At 35.3% G+C, this 20889-nt stretch overlaps 1 protein-coding gene across 10 annotated transcripts in view; it reads right to left on the bottom strand.

Annotated features, from left to right (window-relative positions):
- LOC150107158 (small G protein signaling modulator 1-like) overlaps positions 1–20889 on the bottom strand; it is a 568327-nt gene that overhangs the window by 434343 nt on the left and 113095 nt on the right. For all 10 annotated transcript variants that reach the window (XM_090391669.1, XM_090391666.1, XM_090391674.1 and 7 more), the window contains one exon: positions 14991–15151. In XM_090391669.1, the coding sequence (XP_090247795.1) occupies positions 14991–15151 (161 nt within the window). The remainder of the gene's footprint in view (positions 1–14990; positions 15152–20889) is intronic.

Below are 20889 nucleotides of genomic sequence, written 5' to 3'. Positions count from 1 at the left end.
AGATTGCCCAAGCTCAGAAAGATGATCCCATACTTAAAACTATCTATGAAGCAGTATTGAAGAGTGGAACTCAACCGCATACATTTTTAAACCTGGAAAACTTGTATTTAGATAAAGATGGGTTACTCTTATCTAGACAAATGGAAGATGGAAGGTTGAAAGTGAAAATATTGGCACCGACTCAAATGATTCCTTGGATTATGTACACTTTCCATGATTCAGACTTGGCAGGACACCAAGGATTTTCTAGAACTTGGGAAAGAATAAAGGATTGTTATATCTGGAAAGGTATGAAGAGTGACATACTCACATATGTCAAATCATGCCATAAGTGTCAAATAAGATCCCCTTTCAGAGGAAATGCTCCATTACAACCATTTCCAATCCCAACTAGACCTTTTTCAGGCTGTTGCTATTGACGTGGTAGGTCCACTGCCAATTACAAAAAAGGCGATAGGTATATTCTAGTAGTCATAGACATGTTAACTAGATTTCCTGAAGCAGTGTCAATGACCTTACTTTCAGATCAAGGAGCAAATTTCACATCTGAACTATTGTTACAGTTATGTAAATTACTCAACTCAACGGAAGATTTTTACTACACCTTACCACCCACAGTGTAATGGTATGTGTGAAAGGCTGAATAAGAATATAAAGCAAATACTTTCCAATCTAGCAAACACTAAAATGAATGATTGGGACATACATATTTCTCCAACATTATTTGCATGTAGATCTGCTTTTCATTCTGCTATCAAAGAAAAACCATCTTTTACTTTATATGGCTTTGATCCAATTTTTCCTAATGAACTTGTTTCAGTCATTCCTAATACAGGATACAATGACATAAATGAGTATCTGGAAACAGTAGTAGATAAATTTTCCACTACTCACAGATTAGTAGGTGAAATAATTTAATTAAGTTCTCAGAAAACTAGGCAGTATATAAATCGTTTTAGAAAGTATAAGTCATTTTCACTAGGAGATTTAGTATTGTTAAATGATAAATCAAGTATAAAAAGAGTTGGGAAATTAGGAAGGAAAGCTTTAGGTCCATATAGAATTTTAGACAAATTTTCTCCTGTGAATTTTAGGATTCAAGATGTCAAAAATCCTAGTAAAATTATAAATGTACATCCCGATAGGTTAAAAAAGTACTTTTTGGGGAGTAAAAATTTAGTTATATTAGGAGACAACATGAATAGAATATTGAAAGATGAGCGTTGTTTTCCTAGTAGTAATTGTGCATCTCATTCACAATCAAATAGTAGGAAAGGGTATCGTTTTAAAGCTCATAATTCAAATATGCAGCAAAGGAGAAAATTAAATTTGGATAAAACAAAACCTAATGCAGGAAATTTTAGAAATCTCAGGGTACATAATTCAGATAATGTACAATGTAAGAGTGATGATAATCAAATTGACTCTAACATGGATGAAATAGTAGCAGAATATCATAGGTTAGTTAATAAAGAGTTAAGTAAGCCAGAGGAATGTGAAAATACCTCTAATTTAGTTGTAAGGATAAAGAATCTCAACTTGTAGAATCTCAGACACCTGTAGAATTTGATTCTGATGGTGATGATTCTGTAGATTTAGAGCGTAATTCAAATAGTTTAAATAAAATATTTGAAAGGTATAGAAATGAAATTTGTAAGTATAGTAAATTGGAAGAAGAAAATTCCGAATTATCTCTAGCATCAGATGATTCTGAAACTAGTGATTCCGAAAGTATAAATAATGATCAGCAGGAATCACATTATTTTTTAAGATCAAGGAATAAGCATTAAAATTTTGATTAGATATAGGTTAAATATTTTAAAAAAATTTTTTACAAAAAAAATTTTCAGAGAAAGATGAAACTGATGTAAATATAATCATAATTTAAAATTCTGAATATTTTTACGTATTGTTTATGTTAGTATGTTTATTAGTTTTAGTTTCATAACACGCATTATCGGCACTTGCGATGTGCCCGTTATTGAAATTGTTTTGTCAAAAAGGATATGTAAAGTAGTTAAAAATTGATGTACTTACCCGATTTGAATAGTTGTGTTATTTTAAACAAATTTATTGTAATTTAAAATATTAAGTGTTTGCGTTTTTTGAAGACATTCTCGAAGGTCTCTAAGGTCTCTAATTGGAAAATTTATAGGAGATTCCGAAAAGGAAATCATAGAACTGTAAGTTTTTTTTTTAATTGGAAGAATTAAGACTGTTAATAAGCATTTAGTGAATAAAAGAAGAATTTGCTATTTACGTTCTAAAGGAATGTTTGAGAAAACTCTGATTAGGAAGTTTCATCTGTATTAAGGACACCAGATCTAACTATTATTTCTACTAAAAAGAGACAGAATTGAGTCAGGAAGATTTAATGTGTGATAAAAAAATTTTATCACTACATGAGTGATAAAAAAAACATCCTGTGAAAATGAAGAATAAAGTCATATGTCTTCGGAGAAGGGTCTTCACAAAGAAAGAAACTGACTATGAACATTTTGTCATTGTGCAAACAAAGTGTTTAGTCTAGTCTTAAGTTAAGTTTATTTTTAAAAGGTGTTAATTTGAAGTTAGTTATGTAATATTTGTTTGAAGTGTATATATATTGTTTTTGTTATATTAAATGTATTTATTTTGTATTTTGGTCTTGAGTCAGTGATTTATTTGGATTCTGAACATATAATAATACAGTAAAACCCCTTTTTTACACTTTTTAGGGGACTGATGGAAAAAAGTGTAAATAGCAGGAAATGGTAAAAAAACATTAAAAAAAGGTAAAAGATGACTTACTGCTAGTATGTGAGTCTACATACTAGATTACAAAATTTAACTGGTAATTAATTTACGGAATTAACAACGCATATAAAGTAAATTAATTAAAGATAACTTTAATGAATCACTTCTATATTTCGACAATGTCACATTGTCATCTTCAGGAACATAAAGATATGGTATGTGCACTACAGGAACTAACAAAGCAAATGAGGAAGAAATTAAGACACTAATTTTGTTCCTAAAGTCCTAATGGTGCCCTCTTGCGGGCTAATTTGGTAGTCTTGGCCGTTGGGCTGAAGTTCTCATAATGAAAGTCTCCCAAATTTGGGGCAGTTTCATGCACCCAAATTTGTTGAGGTTAGGAACGTTTTTTAGAGCTGCTGAAGATTCTTTGAATAATCTTTCGTATTTAAACTTGCTGCGATGGATTATTTTTGTCTTCTTCCAACGAATTTTATGGTGGGTATCTAAGGCATGGTCTGCCAGCCCAGAGCGGCTGTACTGGTGAAACCGGATGTAGTCTTGGTGTTCTGAAATCCTGATATTTGCTGTTCTGCCTGTTTGGCCAAAGTAGGACAATTTGCAGCTGCAAGGAACCTGGTATACACCAGGTAGGTCTAGGGGAAGTGGTTGGTCTTTGGTAGAGCGGATAAGGGATGCCAACTTTTTATATGGTCTGTAACAGGAAGTAAGGTCATATTTCTTGAGGATATTAGTTATTTTTTCAGAGGTGCCCTGGATGTAGGGGATAGTGATAGACTTGGTGTAGTCTTTATTGTTGAGGGGGGGAGGGGGGTTGTGGTTTTCAGGTTTTAGTATTTTTTGGATTTTTTTGGGGTTATAGCCATTGGCTAAGAAAGTGTTGAGGATGTGGTTTAGTTCCATAGTCAGGGCCTTGTCATCTGAGCAGATTAATTTTGCCCTGTTATATAGTGTTTTTATCACCCCATATTGTTGTGAGGGGGGGTGGTGGGATTGCTGGTGAATGTATCTGCCAGTGTGGGTGGGTTTTCTGTAAACAGAGAAAACCAAAGATCCATCAAGCTGGCGGGTGATTAAAGTGTCTAGGAAGGGGAGGGTGTTGTTTTCCTCTTTTTCTAAGGTGAACTGGACTCTGGGATGTTGGTTGTTTAAGTGTGTTAGGAAGGAGTGGAGTGAGTCTGAGCCATGTGGCCAAATAGCAAACACATCGTCCACATAACGAAGCCAAATAGTGGGTTTTTGTGGGGCGGAGTTTAAGGCTTTTTCTTCAAATGTCTCCATAAAGAAATTGGCCAAGGGTGGGGAAAGTGGTGAACCCATGGCTGTCCCCTCTATCTGTTTGTAGAACTTTCCTTGCCAAACGAAATAGCCTGAGTTCATTGTGAACTGAAATAGGGCTGAGAAAAACGTTCCTAACCTCAACAAATTTGGGTGCATGAAACTGCCCCAAATTTGGGAGACTTTCATTATGAGAACTTCAGCCCAACGGCCAAGACTACCAAATTAGCCCGCAAGAGGGCACCATTAGGACTTTAGGAACAAAATTAGTGTCTTAATTTCTTCCTCATTTGCTTTGTTAGTTCCTGTAGTGCACATACCATATCTTTATGTTCCTGAAGATGACAATGTGACATTGTCGAAATATAGAACTGATTCATTAAAGTTATCTTTAATTAATTTACTTTATATGCGTTGTTAATTCCGTAAATTAATTACCAGTTATGTCTAACCAACGTATAAGTCTTACCACTACAAAATTTAATAACTGAAAATAAATAAATTTACAATGTACTTACATTTATATATTTAAAAAAATCTTTAATTGTTGATTGTTTTTGCTTTTTGGTTTTTTTTTTTGTTTTTTTTTGACTTAGCGCCAGATTGCTTTGCATTGAATTCAATGCTTGACCTGTTTCTTTACTATCGTGTTCAAAGTGGACATGGAGAGTCCAAGATCTTATGCTAAATGCACACATGTTCCGGCATGGCAATTTACATGTCGCAGAATTGCCATCTTTTCTTCTACCGAAATACATTTTCTGTCTTTTCTCTCCATGTTACTAACATGGATAATCCACCACCGCACCTTGAAAGCAAGTTTCAAATGCTAAATTACTTTGCAGAAATTCTGCAATATCAATTCGTACTGTGATTGAAAAATCACGGTATCGCTCATCACTACAGTACTGCTGCATGCGTGCAAGTCACCGTGATGACAGAAACGAAACTATAGCTGAAAGCAATGCCACCTGAGAACAGCAATGCGCAGATTTCCGCTGAAATCGATTTGAAAATCGGTATTGCCACTGAGAAAAAAATGCAAATCACGGGAAATAACGTCCACATCAAGTTGTTAATGGAGTGAAAACAATACATTGTGAGAATAGGCCTTAAGACGGGACCAACAGAAAATGACATAAATGGCAGGAAAACGTAAATTGCGGGAACGTACAAATGGCGTTTTACTGTATATAGGTACACTCGGAAATAAAAAAATAATTGTTAGAAACAGAGATCATCTCTATGGTAGGATTAATATTATAATAATATCTATGAATATCCTCTATATAAAAATCCACTAATTATTAATATTTTAATGAGACAGTGCATTGGTAAGATAGAATCAGACATGCTATTAACAAACAAAACAGTTTATTCATTCTAAATCAAGGTAATTACAAAGATTAATACTACACATATCAAAATATCTGGCTCTAATTCACTCAACTAAATAACATGGAAACAATGCAAATCACGTGTCTGGTTCTCTATTCGATTAAATAAGTATTTTTTTATTATTATTATTATTACCACGGGCTACTCCAGGAGTCCTTAGACTCATCGAGGGAGGCCCTAAACATCATGTTCACACAGCTGTTCAACATTCTCACAGTATCTATCATACCTTGCCTTGAACTCGCTCACTGTCATAGCACCCACAACAGACTCTGGCAGCTTATTCCACTCATTTACCACTCTAAAAGTAAAGAACCCAACTCTAACACCCCTGCTAACCACGCTCTTGCCCAGCTTCCATGGGTGTCCCCTAGTTCTCCCACCACCAGTCCTGATCTCAAAAATATCATCTGAATTAATCCTATAGAATCCTTTTAGCAATTTGAATGTCTCAATCATATCTCCCCTTTTTCGCCTATCAACTAGTTTCTGCAACCCACAAATCTTCAACCTGTTCTCATATGGTGCATTCCATAGACCTGCTATCATCTTAGTCACTCGCCTCTGGATCCTCTCAACCTCCTCCCCATCAAGAAGGAACCGAGGTGACCAAATCTGGGCACAGTAGTCGAGATGAGGTCTTATCAGGGCTCGGTACAGAGGTACAATAACTTGTTTTTCTCTGCTCGTCAAGGTATTTTTCAACAACCAAGTGAGTTGATGAGCTGATTTAGCTACTTTCGCAATGTGCCCCCTAAACTTCATCTCCCTATCCACCAACACTCCCAAGTCCCTGGCCTCATCAATCTCTTGGAGTACAGTTCCACCAATGTGGTATACTGCTGCTAATCTTTTTACTCCGAAATGCATAACCTTACATTTTGTCACATTAAATTGACATCCATTCTCCTTAGTCCAGAACTCCAATCTATCTAAGTCATCTTGCAAGACTTTGACATCTTCTGCATTCACTATCGCCCTACCCAACTTTGCATCATCAGCGAACAAATGAACTGTCCCACTTAGACCATTCCCTATATCGTTAATGAACAGATTAAACAGCAGTGGTTTTTTTCGCTTAAGCTTTTTTTCGCTTAAGCATTTCTCGCTTAAGCTTAATGACCAAGAAAATAAATACGCTCACATAGAAATCAGACATGTGGATAGATTTATTCACACTTTAAATTAATTTAACTCAGGCTATAAACAGTATTAGGCATAACTAAAACTTTACATTCAATTCCCCTTTCATTACATAACATTGGCAAATTCCTCAGATCTCTGCAAACAACTAGTTCACAATTACTTAGAATTACGGCTTTCCGACTTCACTACTGTTCTTTATGCTAACAAATTATAGGATCAGCAATCTTTGCGTTAATTTTCACAATCTAGGAAAGTGCTGCATAAATCTTACTTGTTGCCTTGTCAGTCAGTTCAGCATACAAGATCCTAGAGATTGCGAACACGTTCTTCTACTTTCCGGTTAAAAACCACACATGGGCACTATTTCACGACAACGATGATACAGCATACTCAGAGATTGTCAAGGAACTTAGCGGTGGGACTTCTGGAATAGGTCGTCACTGCTGTTAAGAACCTCCTATCATCGTCGGTCTTCTGCTGGCAGGACGTGACTCCCCGTCCTTGGAACTGCTGGACACACAGGAACCTCCCTCCTCGAAGTGAGAGCCAGGAACAGAGCAATTTGGCCCCTCGATAATGAAAAAGTATCCTACTCTCCCAACCTTGGAACTCTTTCAGATTGGGTTGCCCGGATTTTCTTGGGGGGGGGGGTCTTCTCTGCCACCCCTTTGCCACTGAGTTTTGGCAGGAAAACCCATAACTCGCTGACCTTTGCGATTTGCACTAGCCTCAGGTCCACATTTTTAATCCTCTGAGCTATTTCTTTGTTTGTACAATTTTAGTGGTTCTTAATTTATTCTAATATTTTATCGGATTCAATACAGCAAAACTGAGTTAAAATGTTAAACAAGTATTTTATATTGATATTATTTCCCAAGTAAAATTGGTATAGAAAAGTTTTGTTCTAAATTCTTTCTATACAAGATTTTACAGCAACAATACCAAGTTATATACCATGAGTGATGAAGAGAACATAATTTGGTGTATAGTGGATGACAAACAATATGAAATGGGAGCTGCAGGTAAAAAAGAGGTTCTGGAAGTGATATAAGATAAGAAGAAGGCTGAGGCCAAGAGCGTAACTAGTATGGTAAGAAAGAAAAAAATAGAATATGCGAAGAGACTGGTCTGAGATCCAAAGAAAATCCTAAGGAATTCCTTCATCATGTGGCCAGTAGGAGTGTGGAAGAATGACATTTGATAAAAATGGGAATAGTGACTGATACAAAGGATATGGTGGAATTATTCAGTGCTTCTCCAGAAAATATGCAGGCATGAGGTTTAAAAATTTTTTTTTGAAAAATTTTTTTTAAAATCTTGTATAGAAAGAATTTAGAACAAAACTTTTCTATACCGATTTTACTTGGGAAATAAAATCAATACAAAATACTTGTAATTTAATTAACATTTTAACTCACTTATGCTGTATTGAATCAGATAAAATATTAGAATAAATTAAGAACCACTGAAATTGTAGAAACAAAGAAATAGCTAAGACAGGATTAAAAATGTAGACCTGAAGCAAGCACAAATCGCGAAGGTCAATGAGTTACGGGCTAAAACTCAGCGGCAAAGGGGGTGGTGGAGAAGACCCCCCCCCCCCAAGAAAATCCATGCGACCCAATCTGAAAGAGTTCCAAGGTCAGGACAGTAGGGTAAAAGGGAAGAATCGAAGGGCCAAATCGCTCTGTTTCTGGCTCTGGATTCAGATCTCGCTTCGAGGAGGTTCCTGTCTGTCCAACCAGCAGAAGTCCGACAATGATAGGAGGTTCTTAACAGCAGTGACAGTCTATTCCAGAAGTCCTACCACTAAGTTCCTTCATGATCTCTGAGTATGCTGTATCATCGTTGTTGTGAAATAGTGTCCGTGTGTGGTTTTAACCGGAAAGTAGAAGAATGTGTTTGCGATCTCTAGGATTTGTATACAGAACTGGCTGACAAAGTAGCAAGTAAGATTTATGTAGAACTTTCCCAGATTGTGAAATTTAAAGCAAAGATTGCTGATCCTATAGTTCATCATCATCATCAAATTCCTGCCATGTACCCTCAAGGGGTGTACAGGATATGATAGTACTACATGAAAAAAATTACATCAATATTAATTTCCTATCTACAATTTTCCTCCAAATCAGTCTGTTACTTGTCAAGACTCCAACATTATCAGATCTTATATTTCTATCATCTAAAGCACTTTGTACCGTATCAATCCACCTATATCTTGGTCTTCCTCTGGGTCGTTTTGCTGCCAACCTGGCAGAGAACACTTGTTTTGCTAATCTTTCCTCGCCCATTCTGTTTAAGTGACCATACCACCTGAGATTAGCTCTGCTAACACATTCCTGGATGCTGACAATGTCAAGTTCTTTCCTAATATCCTAGTTTTTAATATGATATTGCCATTGATGCCATCTGTTCACACTCTAATCTTTTTCAGGACTCTCATATCTGCGGTCTCTAGTCTTTGGTCAAGTGTTTTACTTCTGACCCAGCTCTCAGATCCATAAGTTAAAATTAGTTTGAACACAGTCTTGTATACAGCTAATTTAGTGTTCCGCCTAATTTCTTTCTTATTCCATGAATTTATTCAATTGACTTCCCACGATACCAGCTTTGCTGATTCTGTTGTCTATTTCTATATTTAGTTTACCATCTTCAGTAAAAATTGTGCCTAAATAGCTGAAATGTTTTACTTGTTCCACAGGTTCTCCATTCACAACACAGTTGACATTTTCAATGATTCTGCCTATTTTCATTGTCTTTGTCTTTTTATTGCTGACCTTCATACCATATCTATTACAACAGCTATTCAATTTTGTCAGAGAATCTTGCAGACTTGTAGCAGATTTATTTAGAAGTATAACATCGTCTGCATAAAGCAAAGAGCTGACATTAACATCTCCAATTTTGATATCATGTTTAATACCACTTTCCTTCATAATGTGATCCATATAGATAATGAATAACAGAGGGGATAATGTACATCCTTGTCTCACACCAGATTTAACATTAAACCATCTTCCTGTACTTGCTTCAATTCTAACTGCTGACTTACAACTCAAATAAAGACTAAGTATTGCTTGATATAATGCCCCATTGACACCATATAACTGCAGCGTATTGAGTAGCTTCTCTCTTGGCACCTTGTCATATGCCTTTTCAAAATCGACAAAACTTAAATACAGATCTTTGTTATATTCCCATGCTTTCTCGACTATTTGTCGTAAAGTGAAGATCTGATACTGACAGCCTCTATTTGGCCTGAATCCAGCTTGTTCTTCATCCAAGCTTTTCTTCCACAATTCTTCTCAACCGTTTCTCAAGTATACTTGCATAGCTCTTGCCAGGAACACTCAGTAGGGAAATACCTCTGCAATTCTCACATGCAGTTTTATTTCCCTTTTTATATATGGGTACTATGAGAGCTCTACTCCAATCATCGGGAATTCATCCCTCTGTCCAGGCTTTCTGAACTATGCAGTGCAGCCACTGTAAGACTCTTATACCACCATACTTCAGCATTTCTGGTCGAATATCATCTACTCCTGCTGCCTTTCCACATTTCAAGCCTTTGATGGCTTTTTCTACTTCAAGTATGGATATGTTTCCGACTGCATGCCTGGTCAGTGTTTTTTACCACTGTGCTGTCATCACTGCTTGTTTCATTTAGCAGTTTTTCAAAGTAATTACTCCATACTTCAAGGATATCTTTTTCTCCAGTGTTCATGTCACCTTTATCATCTCTAATTTCTTTTACAGCACTCTTTCCTCCATTCTTAAGCTTCTTCAACAATCTCCAGAATATTTTGCCACCTTCTTGATACTTATTTTCTATATTCTTTCCAAAGTCCTCCCATGACTTTTGTTTAGCTAGTTTTACACAGTGTTTAGCATTCTTGCATTTGTCTCTGTATTCTCTAATAGCACAAGATGACTTATTTGACAGGAACTTTTGATATGCTTTCTTCTTTTCCTTCACTGCCTCTTTAACTTCCTGTGTCCACAAAGGAGTTCTGATTTTTTTATCCTTACAGACAACCTCACCACATGCCTCTCTGGCAGAATCAATCAATGTTTTCTTCAGAGTTTGCCACTGAATCTCCAAGGTTTGATTCCTGTTCTCAAACTCTTTCATTTTTTCTTCAATAATCTTTGTGTATTTTAGTCTACAGTTCACATCTGAGAGCTGCTCAACTTTTATTCGCTTTAAAACTTTCTTACGTGTTATTCTTTTCAATATTAAATTCAATTTTATCCTGCTAATAAAAAAAATAAAAAATGATCCTATAGTTTGTTAGCATAAAGAACAGTAGTGAAGTTGGAAAGACGTACTTCTAAGTAATTGTGAAGTAGTTGTTTGCAGAGTTCTGAGGAATTACATTCAATTCCCCTTTCATTACATGTTATGTAATGAAAGGGGAATTGAATGTAAAGTTTTAGCTATTATGCCTAATACTGTTTATAGCCCGAGTTAAATTAATTTAAAGTGTGAATAAGTCTATCCACGTGTTTGATTTCTATGTGAGCATATTTATTTTCTTTGTCATTAAGCTTAAGCGAGAAATGCTTATTTAATTGAATGGAGAAACAGACATGTGATTTACATTGTTTCCATGTTATTTAGTTGAGTGAATTAGAGCCAGATATTTTGATATGTGTAGTATTAATCTTTGTAATTACCTTGATTTAGAATGAATAAACTGTTTTGTTTGTTAATAGCATGTCTGATTCTGCCTTACCAATGCTCTGTCTCATTAAAATAGAACCTGTGTGTCCTGAAGATAGAATAGCCACAACTGACTGATTTTAGGTTTAAAAGTTGCTTGACTTAGAATTAAATATTAGAGATATTTCCGTGTTGAGCTGGACATTTCTGTTGCATGTATGGGAAAGACATGCAATTCCTCCACGTGATCTTTAATGGCGCAGTCGACAAAAAAAAAAACATTTTTAAAGATCAGTGCAAGAGAAAGTGAGCAAGACAGACAAAGGAATTGGTTTCAGCCCAAAGCACTTCCTAAGTCTAGACTACGTAAATGCGAAAAATATCATACTTACGACCTTGAGAAAGGGGGGGGGGTTAAATTGTAGCCAAAGAGGATTAAGAGAGATTGAACTAGCTCAAGCAACGACTACAAACTCAGTAAATACAATTGATAGGAAAAAGAATATAAAGGTGCAGTTTGACAATAAGCAATAAAATAAATAAAAATATCAAGTACATGCCCTTAATATATATATTAAGGGCATGTACTTGCACTTAATATATATGTATAAAATAAAAAAGGAGATATTATTAGACTGCTAATAAATATTCCTTCACAAGTTTCCAAACACTGATGATATCTTACCCTTCCAAGGAACTGTCCCAAGTTGATATCTAAAACTATTATAATCACCTGCCTTATAATTCCACATAAATTTCTTTTTTTTGATACTCCTGCATGTTTATTCATCTTCCAAGTCAAAACCTCATGATCACTCATGACTTTTTAACAGTATTAACAACATCGAATGAAATATTTCATAAAAGGATGTTTTATTAACTTGCTTATATTTTGCTGAATTTTAAATCAGCATCATCAGAGCACAACACAACATGTATACACAATGGTGAGTAAGTGAAACAATACAATCGTAATGGACAAAAGATCTAAAGTCCTTTTTTGGCATTCTCTAATGGTGTAAAAAAAAAAAAAAAAATTAAAAAATACAGCTATGTGGGAGGAGTTGCTGTTAAGATAACAGTCGCCCAAATTTTTGTCAAATCAATGCAACCATATTTGTTCAGGTTAGGAGAATTCTTCATAGCCAAGGCTGACTCAAAAAATAATCTTTCAGATCTGTAATGACTTCTATATAGCACATTAGTTTTCTTCCATCTAATCCTGTGTGAAGAAAAATACATTCGCTACCATAATAATGGTAGCGAATGTATTTTTTATGTTTTTCCAGGTGGGTGTTAACAACTCTTCCTGTCTACCCATAGTAGGCCAAGTCACAGTCACAAAGAACTTCATGCACTCTGGGGTGTTCTAGAGAGAGAGTGAAGTTTATCCTTAGGCGAGTGGATCATAGTTGCTAATTTAATATGAAGTTTGAATGTGGTGCAGGTACTATGGCCAAATAGGAAGCTCTGTTAACATCTGCCTGGAAGAATATCAAAAATACATTTGCTACCTTTATTATGGCAGGTCAGGACTACCAGACAGCTTTGTTCACCCCTTAACACAGGATTAGATGAAAGAAAACTAATGTGCTATTTAGAATTCTTTACAGATCTGAAAGTTTATTTTTTGAGTCAGCCATGGCTATGAAGAATTCTCCTAACCTTAACAAATATGGTTGCATTAATTTGCCAAAAATTTGGGAGATTGTTATCTTAAGAGCAACTCCCCACATAGCTGGATTTTTTTTTTTTTTACATTAGAGGGCACCAAAAATAGGACTTTAGATCTTTTGTCAATTATAATTGTATTCTTTCACTTACTCACTGCCACATATACATGCTGTATTGTGCTCTGATGATGCTGATTTGAAATTCAGCAAAATATAAGCAAGTTAAAAAAAAAAAAAAACACCTCTTTATAAAATAGTTCATTTGGTGTTGTTAATACCATTAAAAATAAGTCACAAATAACTGTCAACATCTAATCTTATCTGGTTGACACATGATCACTCTCTCCAAACAGGGGCAGAGATGCCATATCAGTTATAATCAGATCTTCTGATGCCATGACCAAATCTAAAATTCTTAAATCTCACGTTGCCTATGGAATTTGTCCTTCCAGAATTCCAGAAATTCCATTCTCTTACTACTACATGCAGTTTCCTCTTTCCAATTTATACTGCTGAAGTTTAAAATTTCCCATAACGATCATTATTTTTGCAATCACCAAGCTCAACTGCCTAAACATATATATCCTGCTCTTCACCCTCTAAGCTTCCTGGCTTATAGCAACACTCCACTAAATATCTTCTCCTGTCGATCTCTTTTTCACACCATATGCTTTCAAAACCATTAATGCCATTGCCCTCCAAACAGTCCACCCTGAGAAGACATAAGTCATCACTTATCATAAGAAGTACTCCACCCGTGTTTGCCCTTCCTGTCCTGTTGAAAAATGCTATACTCTGCTACTTTTATTCCTGTCAGTATATCATCTTCCATCAACGATGTCTCAGAGATTCCAATCAGCACTACTAATTCATCCCCTTTATTCTGGATACTCCTGGCATTGTCCCTGTTTCTATACCTATCATTATCCCCTCCATACTAAACTGGATTCAGCATTACACAATCTATTCCTCCTTCTTCCAAGAGACTATTGCCACAAGTGGCCATCCCTGATAATCCTAGTTTTCCTGCAGTGACACACTGACTTATTCAGAGAACAACATTCTCTTTTTCTAGATGCCTACCTCCTTCCTAATTCAAATGCAAGCTGTCTCTCGCATACAGTTCCTGTCTGTCCTTAAATGCCCTACAAGCATTCATGTAATACAAGTTTCTCTCTCTGGCAATTGTACTATTCATTACTGGTGCTCTTCACTGCAGCTTTGCATTATTAGGCAACACACTATCTCAGTGTTCTGTACAACCGATTCACACTGCCTCTCAAGTCATGCATAATAAAAACAGTTTGCTGAAACGGAAAATGAAGAAACTGAAAACTATAATATCTGTGTTAGACAAGAATCGTGTCTGGTTGAATTTTAATAAACATATTTAGTAGCACAACTATTTTGTTTCAAATGAGAATGCAGACTCAATTCATAATATATATATATGAACAACAGGAAAGAAACCAATGGGTATAGACTGAAATCAATAAAAAAGAACTTGAACCCGAAAACATGATAAAACTGAAATCAAAATCGATATTACTAAAATTCTTGTGATGGAATCTTCATAATTTATTCAGTTTCCCATCCCTAATATATATATATATATATATATATATATATAATCCGTATCCACTTGAATATAACTTGCACTTTTTTCCCCAAAATTAAAGTTAAGAAATTGTGGTGCAAGGTATATGCAGGGATTTTCGGAAACTAAAATTTTTCAGGAAAAAACTAAATTCACGTTTATAATTAAATCCTCAGTATTCATTGTAATTTATAATTGATCACTTTATTTATAAAATGAATACATTTAAAATTTAATTATCAACGTTATTTATGTGATCAGCCGCTCACCTTCATCACGCGATATGTTTGAATCTTTAGCAACAATGCTTCTGTACTTAAACAGTTTCATTAATGCCTGTCCTTTTATCATATTGGAATCATAAGATCACCATGATTTAAAAAAACTGAAGAACTAATATTAATATACTACTATAGGTTTATTAATCTTTTTTGAGTGGAATGCACATAAATATACAGTATAATCTCTCTATATTCACCTGTAATCCTGGTCGACGAGCTGCAGGAGGAGTGGCTGGACCATTTAATAATGGGTGACCTGTAGATAACCGATGTCGTTGAACAAGTTCATCTGCGGGTGGATCAGTCCAAAAATGGTCTTGTGTTTTCATTTTGGAGTAATCCAATGCACATGGTCCAACTAAAATAAGCAAGATAATTTTTCTTTTAAAAATGTTTATTTATTTATACATGTATAAACCTTGAATTAATATATTTACATATATAAAAACTCAAATACTGTGAGCAGTGAGTTATTGTAACAGTTGCACTTTCCCCTCAATTCTGGTGAAGAGTACAACTATTTGGGAAAAAAGTGCATATACGGATAAAGGTAGATCTGAGTCAATTCTGACAATGAATTTCAGAAAAGTCTTGTATAATTAAAGTTTTGTTTCCATTTTTTTATAATAGCTCAAAGACAAAACTAACATGAAACTATAGATCTAATAACCAAAATAATTCTAAAAGGAACATCAAGAAAACTCACTGTATTATTTAATGATGTATAAACAGAAAACTTAGTAGTTGTGCAATTCAAGATTCTTTAACTTCAAAAGATTCTTAAAAAAAAATCATTACAGATGAATACTAGAATGTTCCCTTAACGTTGTTTTTCTTTATGAAACTAATAACTGTTTCTTAGGTTGACATAAAACACTTAAGAGAGAATGTTTTTATGAAAAGCAAATGAAACTACTTGGTTATGAGCTTGCTTGTGGGGGCACTGAACTGATAGCTGTGAATCAAATCACCACTGAGGAATGACATTGTTTTTCAAATTTTTCTAAGATTCACTTCACTTCACTGAGTTTTTTTTTTTTTTCATAGAGATCATTAGAGTGAACTGAGATGTCGGATGGTAGATTGAGAAAATTTGGTAGATTTGGAAAAAATTATCAGCACATTTACCAAAGAGAAATGTGCTGATTTTTTTTTTTTTTAAGTTTTACTTAAGATCCAGATCTAAAACATGTTTAGACAAAGTGGATGGGCATGTAAAAAGAAGGTGATCCCAATGGGAGGCTTTAATAATAGGAATATAAAATGGAAGGAGAAGACAATGTATGGAACAAGGAGAGCGAGTTTGTTGAATTTAAGACAGATAAATACCTCAAGCAGCAGATGATCAAAGCAACTAGAAACTTTATTGTTTTTCATTTAGTGATAAATTCACAAGCTGTAGTTGTTAATGAGGTATTAATACTGCCACCAGTCAGAGAGAGTGATCAAGAGGTACTTGTTTGGAAAATGGTGAAACCAGAAAAGGTCACTGACAAAAAATAAAAAAATAAAAATAAAAATAAATAAATAAAAAGGATATGTGGAATTATAAGGTGGGCGATTAATGGGAACCATGTAGTCAACTAGCATCAATATATTAGGTTGATGAGCTGTGCAGAAAAGATGTTGGCGGTGCATGGGAATTCATGATAGCATCTGATACAAGTGCATAACTACATACCAAGGGTTAAGAGAATATATAGAAAAGGAGTAAAATGGACAAACAGTGAAATCAAGTAAGCTGTGTTGGAAAATAAAATATTATGGAGGAGGTATAAGACAGTTTCCTTGTTTCCTCCAAATTTGTATCATTTTTTCTGTAGGCGGAGACCCAAAGAGCCGCTCAGCTCATTCTTTTTTGTGTACTCAATCGCACTACGCATAAATGCAATAGTATAATTAAGTCTGTACTTCATAGACTCTATGGATTATAAAAAATTTAAATATTATTATTATTATTATTTGACACCTCCAGGGAGTCCAAGGACTCATTGAGAGAGGGCAGCAGTTCTACAACTTCATCTCCACCATTCAATCACCACCTGACTGCAACTAAACCAATGCCATCTACTGCCGACCACTAGGTATTTCCACAGACTATACTGGTATTTCCACAGACAATCACAAACGTCAATGCCCATGGCAGGATTCAAACCAGCAGCCTTTGGGCTGGAGAGCGGATATGCTATCCACTCGACCAACCAGGCCGGCTCAAATATAAAAATGTATTGATTACTAGTTTAAATGCATGACAGTTAACGACCATGCAATTACAAGGGATGATACACCTTAAGATGCACTGGTTTATAAGACATCCTCATTTTCAGATAAAAAAAGCACCTCTTATAAGGTGAAAAATATGGTATGTTGTCATTTGAATGATCCTTCCATGATGAGTCTGCTGACTCCATGAAGGATGTAATAATAATAATTTGGAATGGACTTCTTGTTGGTTTGTTATAGTAAGTGAACTAACTATAATGTTGTTTTCTACAGTGGAGATATTCATAGTATAAACTATTTCTACCTAAAAGATCTTCATTCTTCATATCTACTCTTCCTACCTATATTACTGAAGTCAATTTAGACACATATCGCAATCGTAGACAAACAGGCACATCAAATTACACAGCTGTTGAAAAACACGCCAACAAACAGGATTATGGATATTATTATTCCTTATTATTTCCCTTTATAAGACCAAGTCTAGACTCAATGCAAATCTGATCACTTGGTTTTCATGGGAATGAAGACGTGGAGGAGATGATCCAGAGGCAAGTGTCTAAGGTTGTGGCAGATGTACATAATGCTTTCTATGAGAATATAGCGAAGGCTTCAAAAACTAGCAATGAACAAATAAGCAGGGACATGACAGAAACATAAATTATAAAATACTTTACAGAAATGATATCAAAGTTTTTTTTCCCATACACAGTAGTAAGGGAGAGAACAAGGGGTCACACTTATTCTCAATATAATGAAAATTGCATTACTGGCATGGAAATTGTATAAGCGTGTGGTTATCAAGGGTGTTAGAATTAGATTTTATGCTTGTAGGGTGGAACAGGAGGCTAGAATAGTCTTCCTCATGAAGAATTCCCTAAGGACTACAAGCCAATAACACAGACTACTATTTCTTTTGACACCAGCCTACATATAAACAGGTGTGGCAGTGTGTTTCTTTAAGCCTTACAGCCTCTCATAGTGTCTGTGAGTGACAAGAAAAAAATTGTATTTCTCACTCTTTGTATCAGCAGATGAGATATCTGCTAATTGATATCTCTATTTAACCCCGACCGCTCTCTCTCTCTCTCTCGCTCGTGTGTGTAATCATTAACATACAAGTTATATACTAGGTGGGGTGCTCTCTGTGGGCATCCTAGTTAGGACTCTAGTCATTCGTTCACGTGTTCACTTAGTTTTGTGTTGCCTTTGTGCAAGTGTTAGATTGCAATCCCTAAAGATATCTCTGTGACTGAGATGAAATACTTGAAGAATCAAAACAGTTTTAAATCGTTTCCAAGTGTTATTTATATTTTATTAAACCTTTAACACGATGTGCTACCCAGCATTTAGGCCTTAACACAACACGATATTGCCTATTAGATTGCCAATCACCAAGCTGAAGTGCTAATCTATTACCTAACCACCATTTATTCCAATTTAATTGGAATAAATGGTGGTTAGGTAATAGATCACATGCTGTGATCTATCAAAGACTTTTACAAAATCTAAATATAGTACTGTATACACAACTCCCTAGTATAATGCATATCACTTTGTAATACATAAGCAGACAGCTAAAATAAAATCTCCCTTCAGCAAACTCATTTTATCACAGAGAATGCTGCTGTTGTCATGTTAATTCACAGTTATTTACATCCAGACAAACAGATTGACTTCCACCTCCACATCTCCACCTCCTTTGTGAAGTGGAAGAATCTTGCCCTCTTTCTCCACCTTTGGAATATACTTCATTGCAAAACTCATTAAACATGCCATGCAATGGCATGTTGTCAAGGCTATCATTTATTCCAATTTAATTGGAATAAATGGTGGTTAGGTAATAGATCACATGCTGTGATCTATCAAAGACTTTTACAAAATCTAAATATAGTACTGTATACACAACTCCCTAGTATAATGCATATCACTTTGTAATACATAAGCAGACAGCTAAAATAAAATCTCCCGTCAGCAAACTCATTTTATCACAGAGAATGCTGCTGTTGTCATGTTAATTCACAGTTATTTACATCCAGACAAACAGATTGACTTCCACCTCCACATCTCCACCTCCTTTGTGAAGTGGAAGAATCTTGCCCTCTTTCTCCACCTTTGGAATATACTTCATTGCAAAACTCATTAAACATGCCATGCAATGGCATGTTGTCAAGGCTATCATTAACACAATTTAGCATAGGGCATGCCTTTGAAGCATGCTGATATATCATCAGGTTCTGCTGCCTTATTAACCTCAAGTTTACTTAATACATTATGTACATCCTACTCACCCATCATCAATCCCCCAATCAAGCTCTGCATGATGTCATACTAAAGAGAATGAAATACATTCATGAACTGCTAATTCACTATTTCAATATCCACCGTAGCACTCAACATTTTCACCAACTAATATCCTCCCATAAGTATCCTTTCTTCTAATAGTTGCACATTAAAGGAACTCTGATATTTTTCTTGACCTAATTGGCAATTGCTTCTCATATTGCAATTTTTTCTATCCTTAGCAAGTAAGTCACCTTCCTGGTTTACTCCTCATTCATACAACTGAATGAGGAGTAATCCAGGAAGGTGTGTTATTACCACTCATCTTATGAAGCCTCTATAATGTCTTCCACGAAGGTGCTTGCTCAATCTCTTCAATCATCGATGTTCCTTACCTCTAAAAAATATTCACATACCTGAATACAGTGAATGATAATACTGATTACTATGTAGAAGGAACTGCTATATGGAGTCCAGTTACCTCTTTGACTAATTACTATGTAAAACACTCAGAAGACCAACCATTATCCACCAAACACCGCACAGTTATACGTGGGCACAATATGTCACTGTTTTCACCATCTGAAACCCCCCCACACACATTAAACAATTAAATGATTTCCTTCAACACATTGTTACCATCTCATGAATTACAAAATTTTACTAGAAAAAAAAATTAAGAGTAACCTAGGCTTTCTTAGGTGAAATGACTCGCTGATATACAACTGATATTTCTTCAAATGTTCCCAGAACATTTGAAGAAAAGGGCAAAGTTAATAATAATAATAAATTTAGTTTAATCCTTTATCCAAGTGTAAGCAAACAAAGTTTGCACCTGAAATATCTTCAGGACTGAGGCTACTCATGGTAGAGGTGGACCAAGCTCTCATCACTCCTTGTCTTAGTATCTCCAATAATGCAAAACCACCCAGACCGGTTTCAACCTTTATTTAGGTCTCGTGAGTGGGAGCCAGACCCAGAGGTAGTGATACCAAGGTGGAAGCAATGGAGAAGTCTTCTTTACCTATACAAGTTGCCAAAAGGTGTCTCACCTTATTATTAAATTACTCTGGATTTAGAGAAAGATGTTGGAAGTTTTTTTTTTTTTCCCCACTTGGTTAGACTGTAATAAATTTAGTTTAATCCTTTATCCAAGTGTAAGCAAACAAAGTTTTTGCCTGAGTAATTTAATAATAAGGTGAGACACCTTTTGGCAACTCGTATAGTTAAAGAAGATTTCTCCATTGCTTCCACCTTGGTATCACTACCTCTGAGTATGGCTCCCACTGATGAGACCTCAATAAAGGTCGAAACCAGTCTGGGTAGTGGCCCTTCCCTTAATGCATAACATTATACATGTCCGCAAGGAGATGTGCTTTGCATTGTGGGAGATACTAAGACAAGGAGTGATAAGAGCTTGGTCCACCTTTACCACGAGTTACCTCAATCCTGAAGATACTTCAGGCACAAACTTTATTTGCTTACACCTGGATAAAGGATTAAATTAAATTTATTAGTCTAACCAAGTGGAAAAAAAACAACAAAAAACTTCCAACATCTTTCTCTAAATCCAGAGTAATTTAATAATAA

The sequence above is a fragment of the Typopeltis vanoorti genome, chromosome 4 (assembly GCF_054136105.1).
Source record: "Typopeltis vanoorti isolate ZY-2024b chromosome 4, IOZ_Tvanoo_1.0, whole genome shotgun sequence".
Classification (NCBI taxonomy): Eukaryota; Metazoa; Arthropoda; class Arachnida; order Uropygi; family Thelyphonidae; genus Typopeltis; species Typopeltis vanoorti.
The sequence above is the reverse complement of the archived record's forward strand: the minus strand, read 5'-3'. Positions and strand labels throughout refer to the sequence as shown.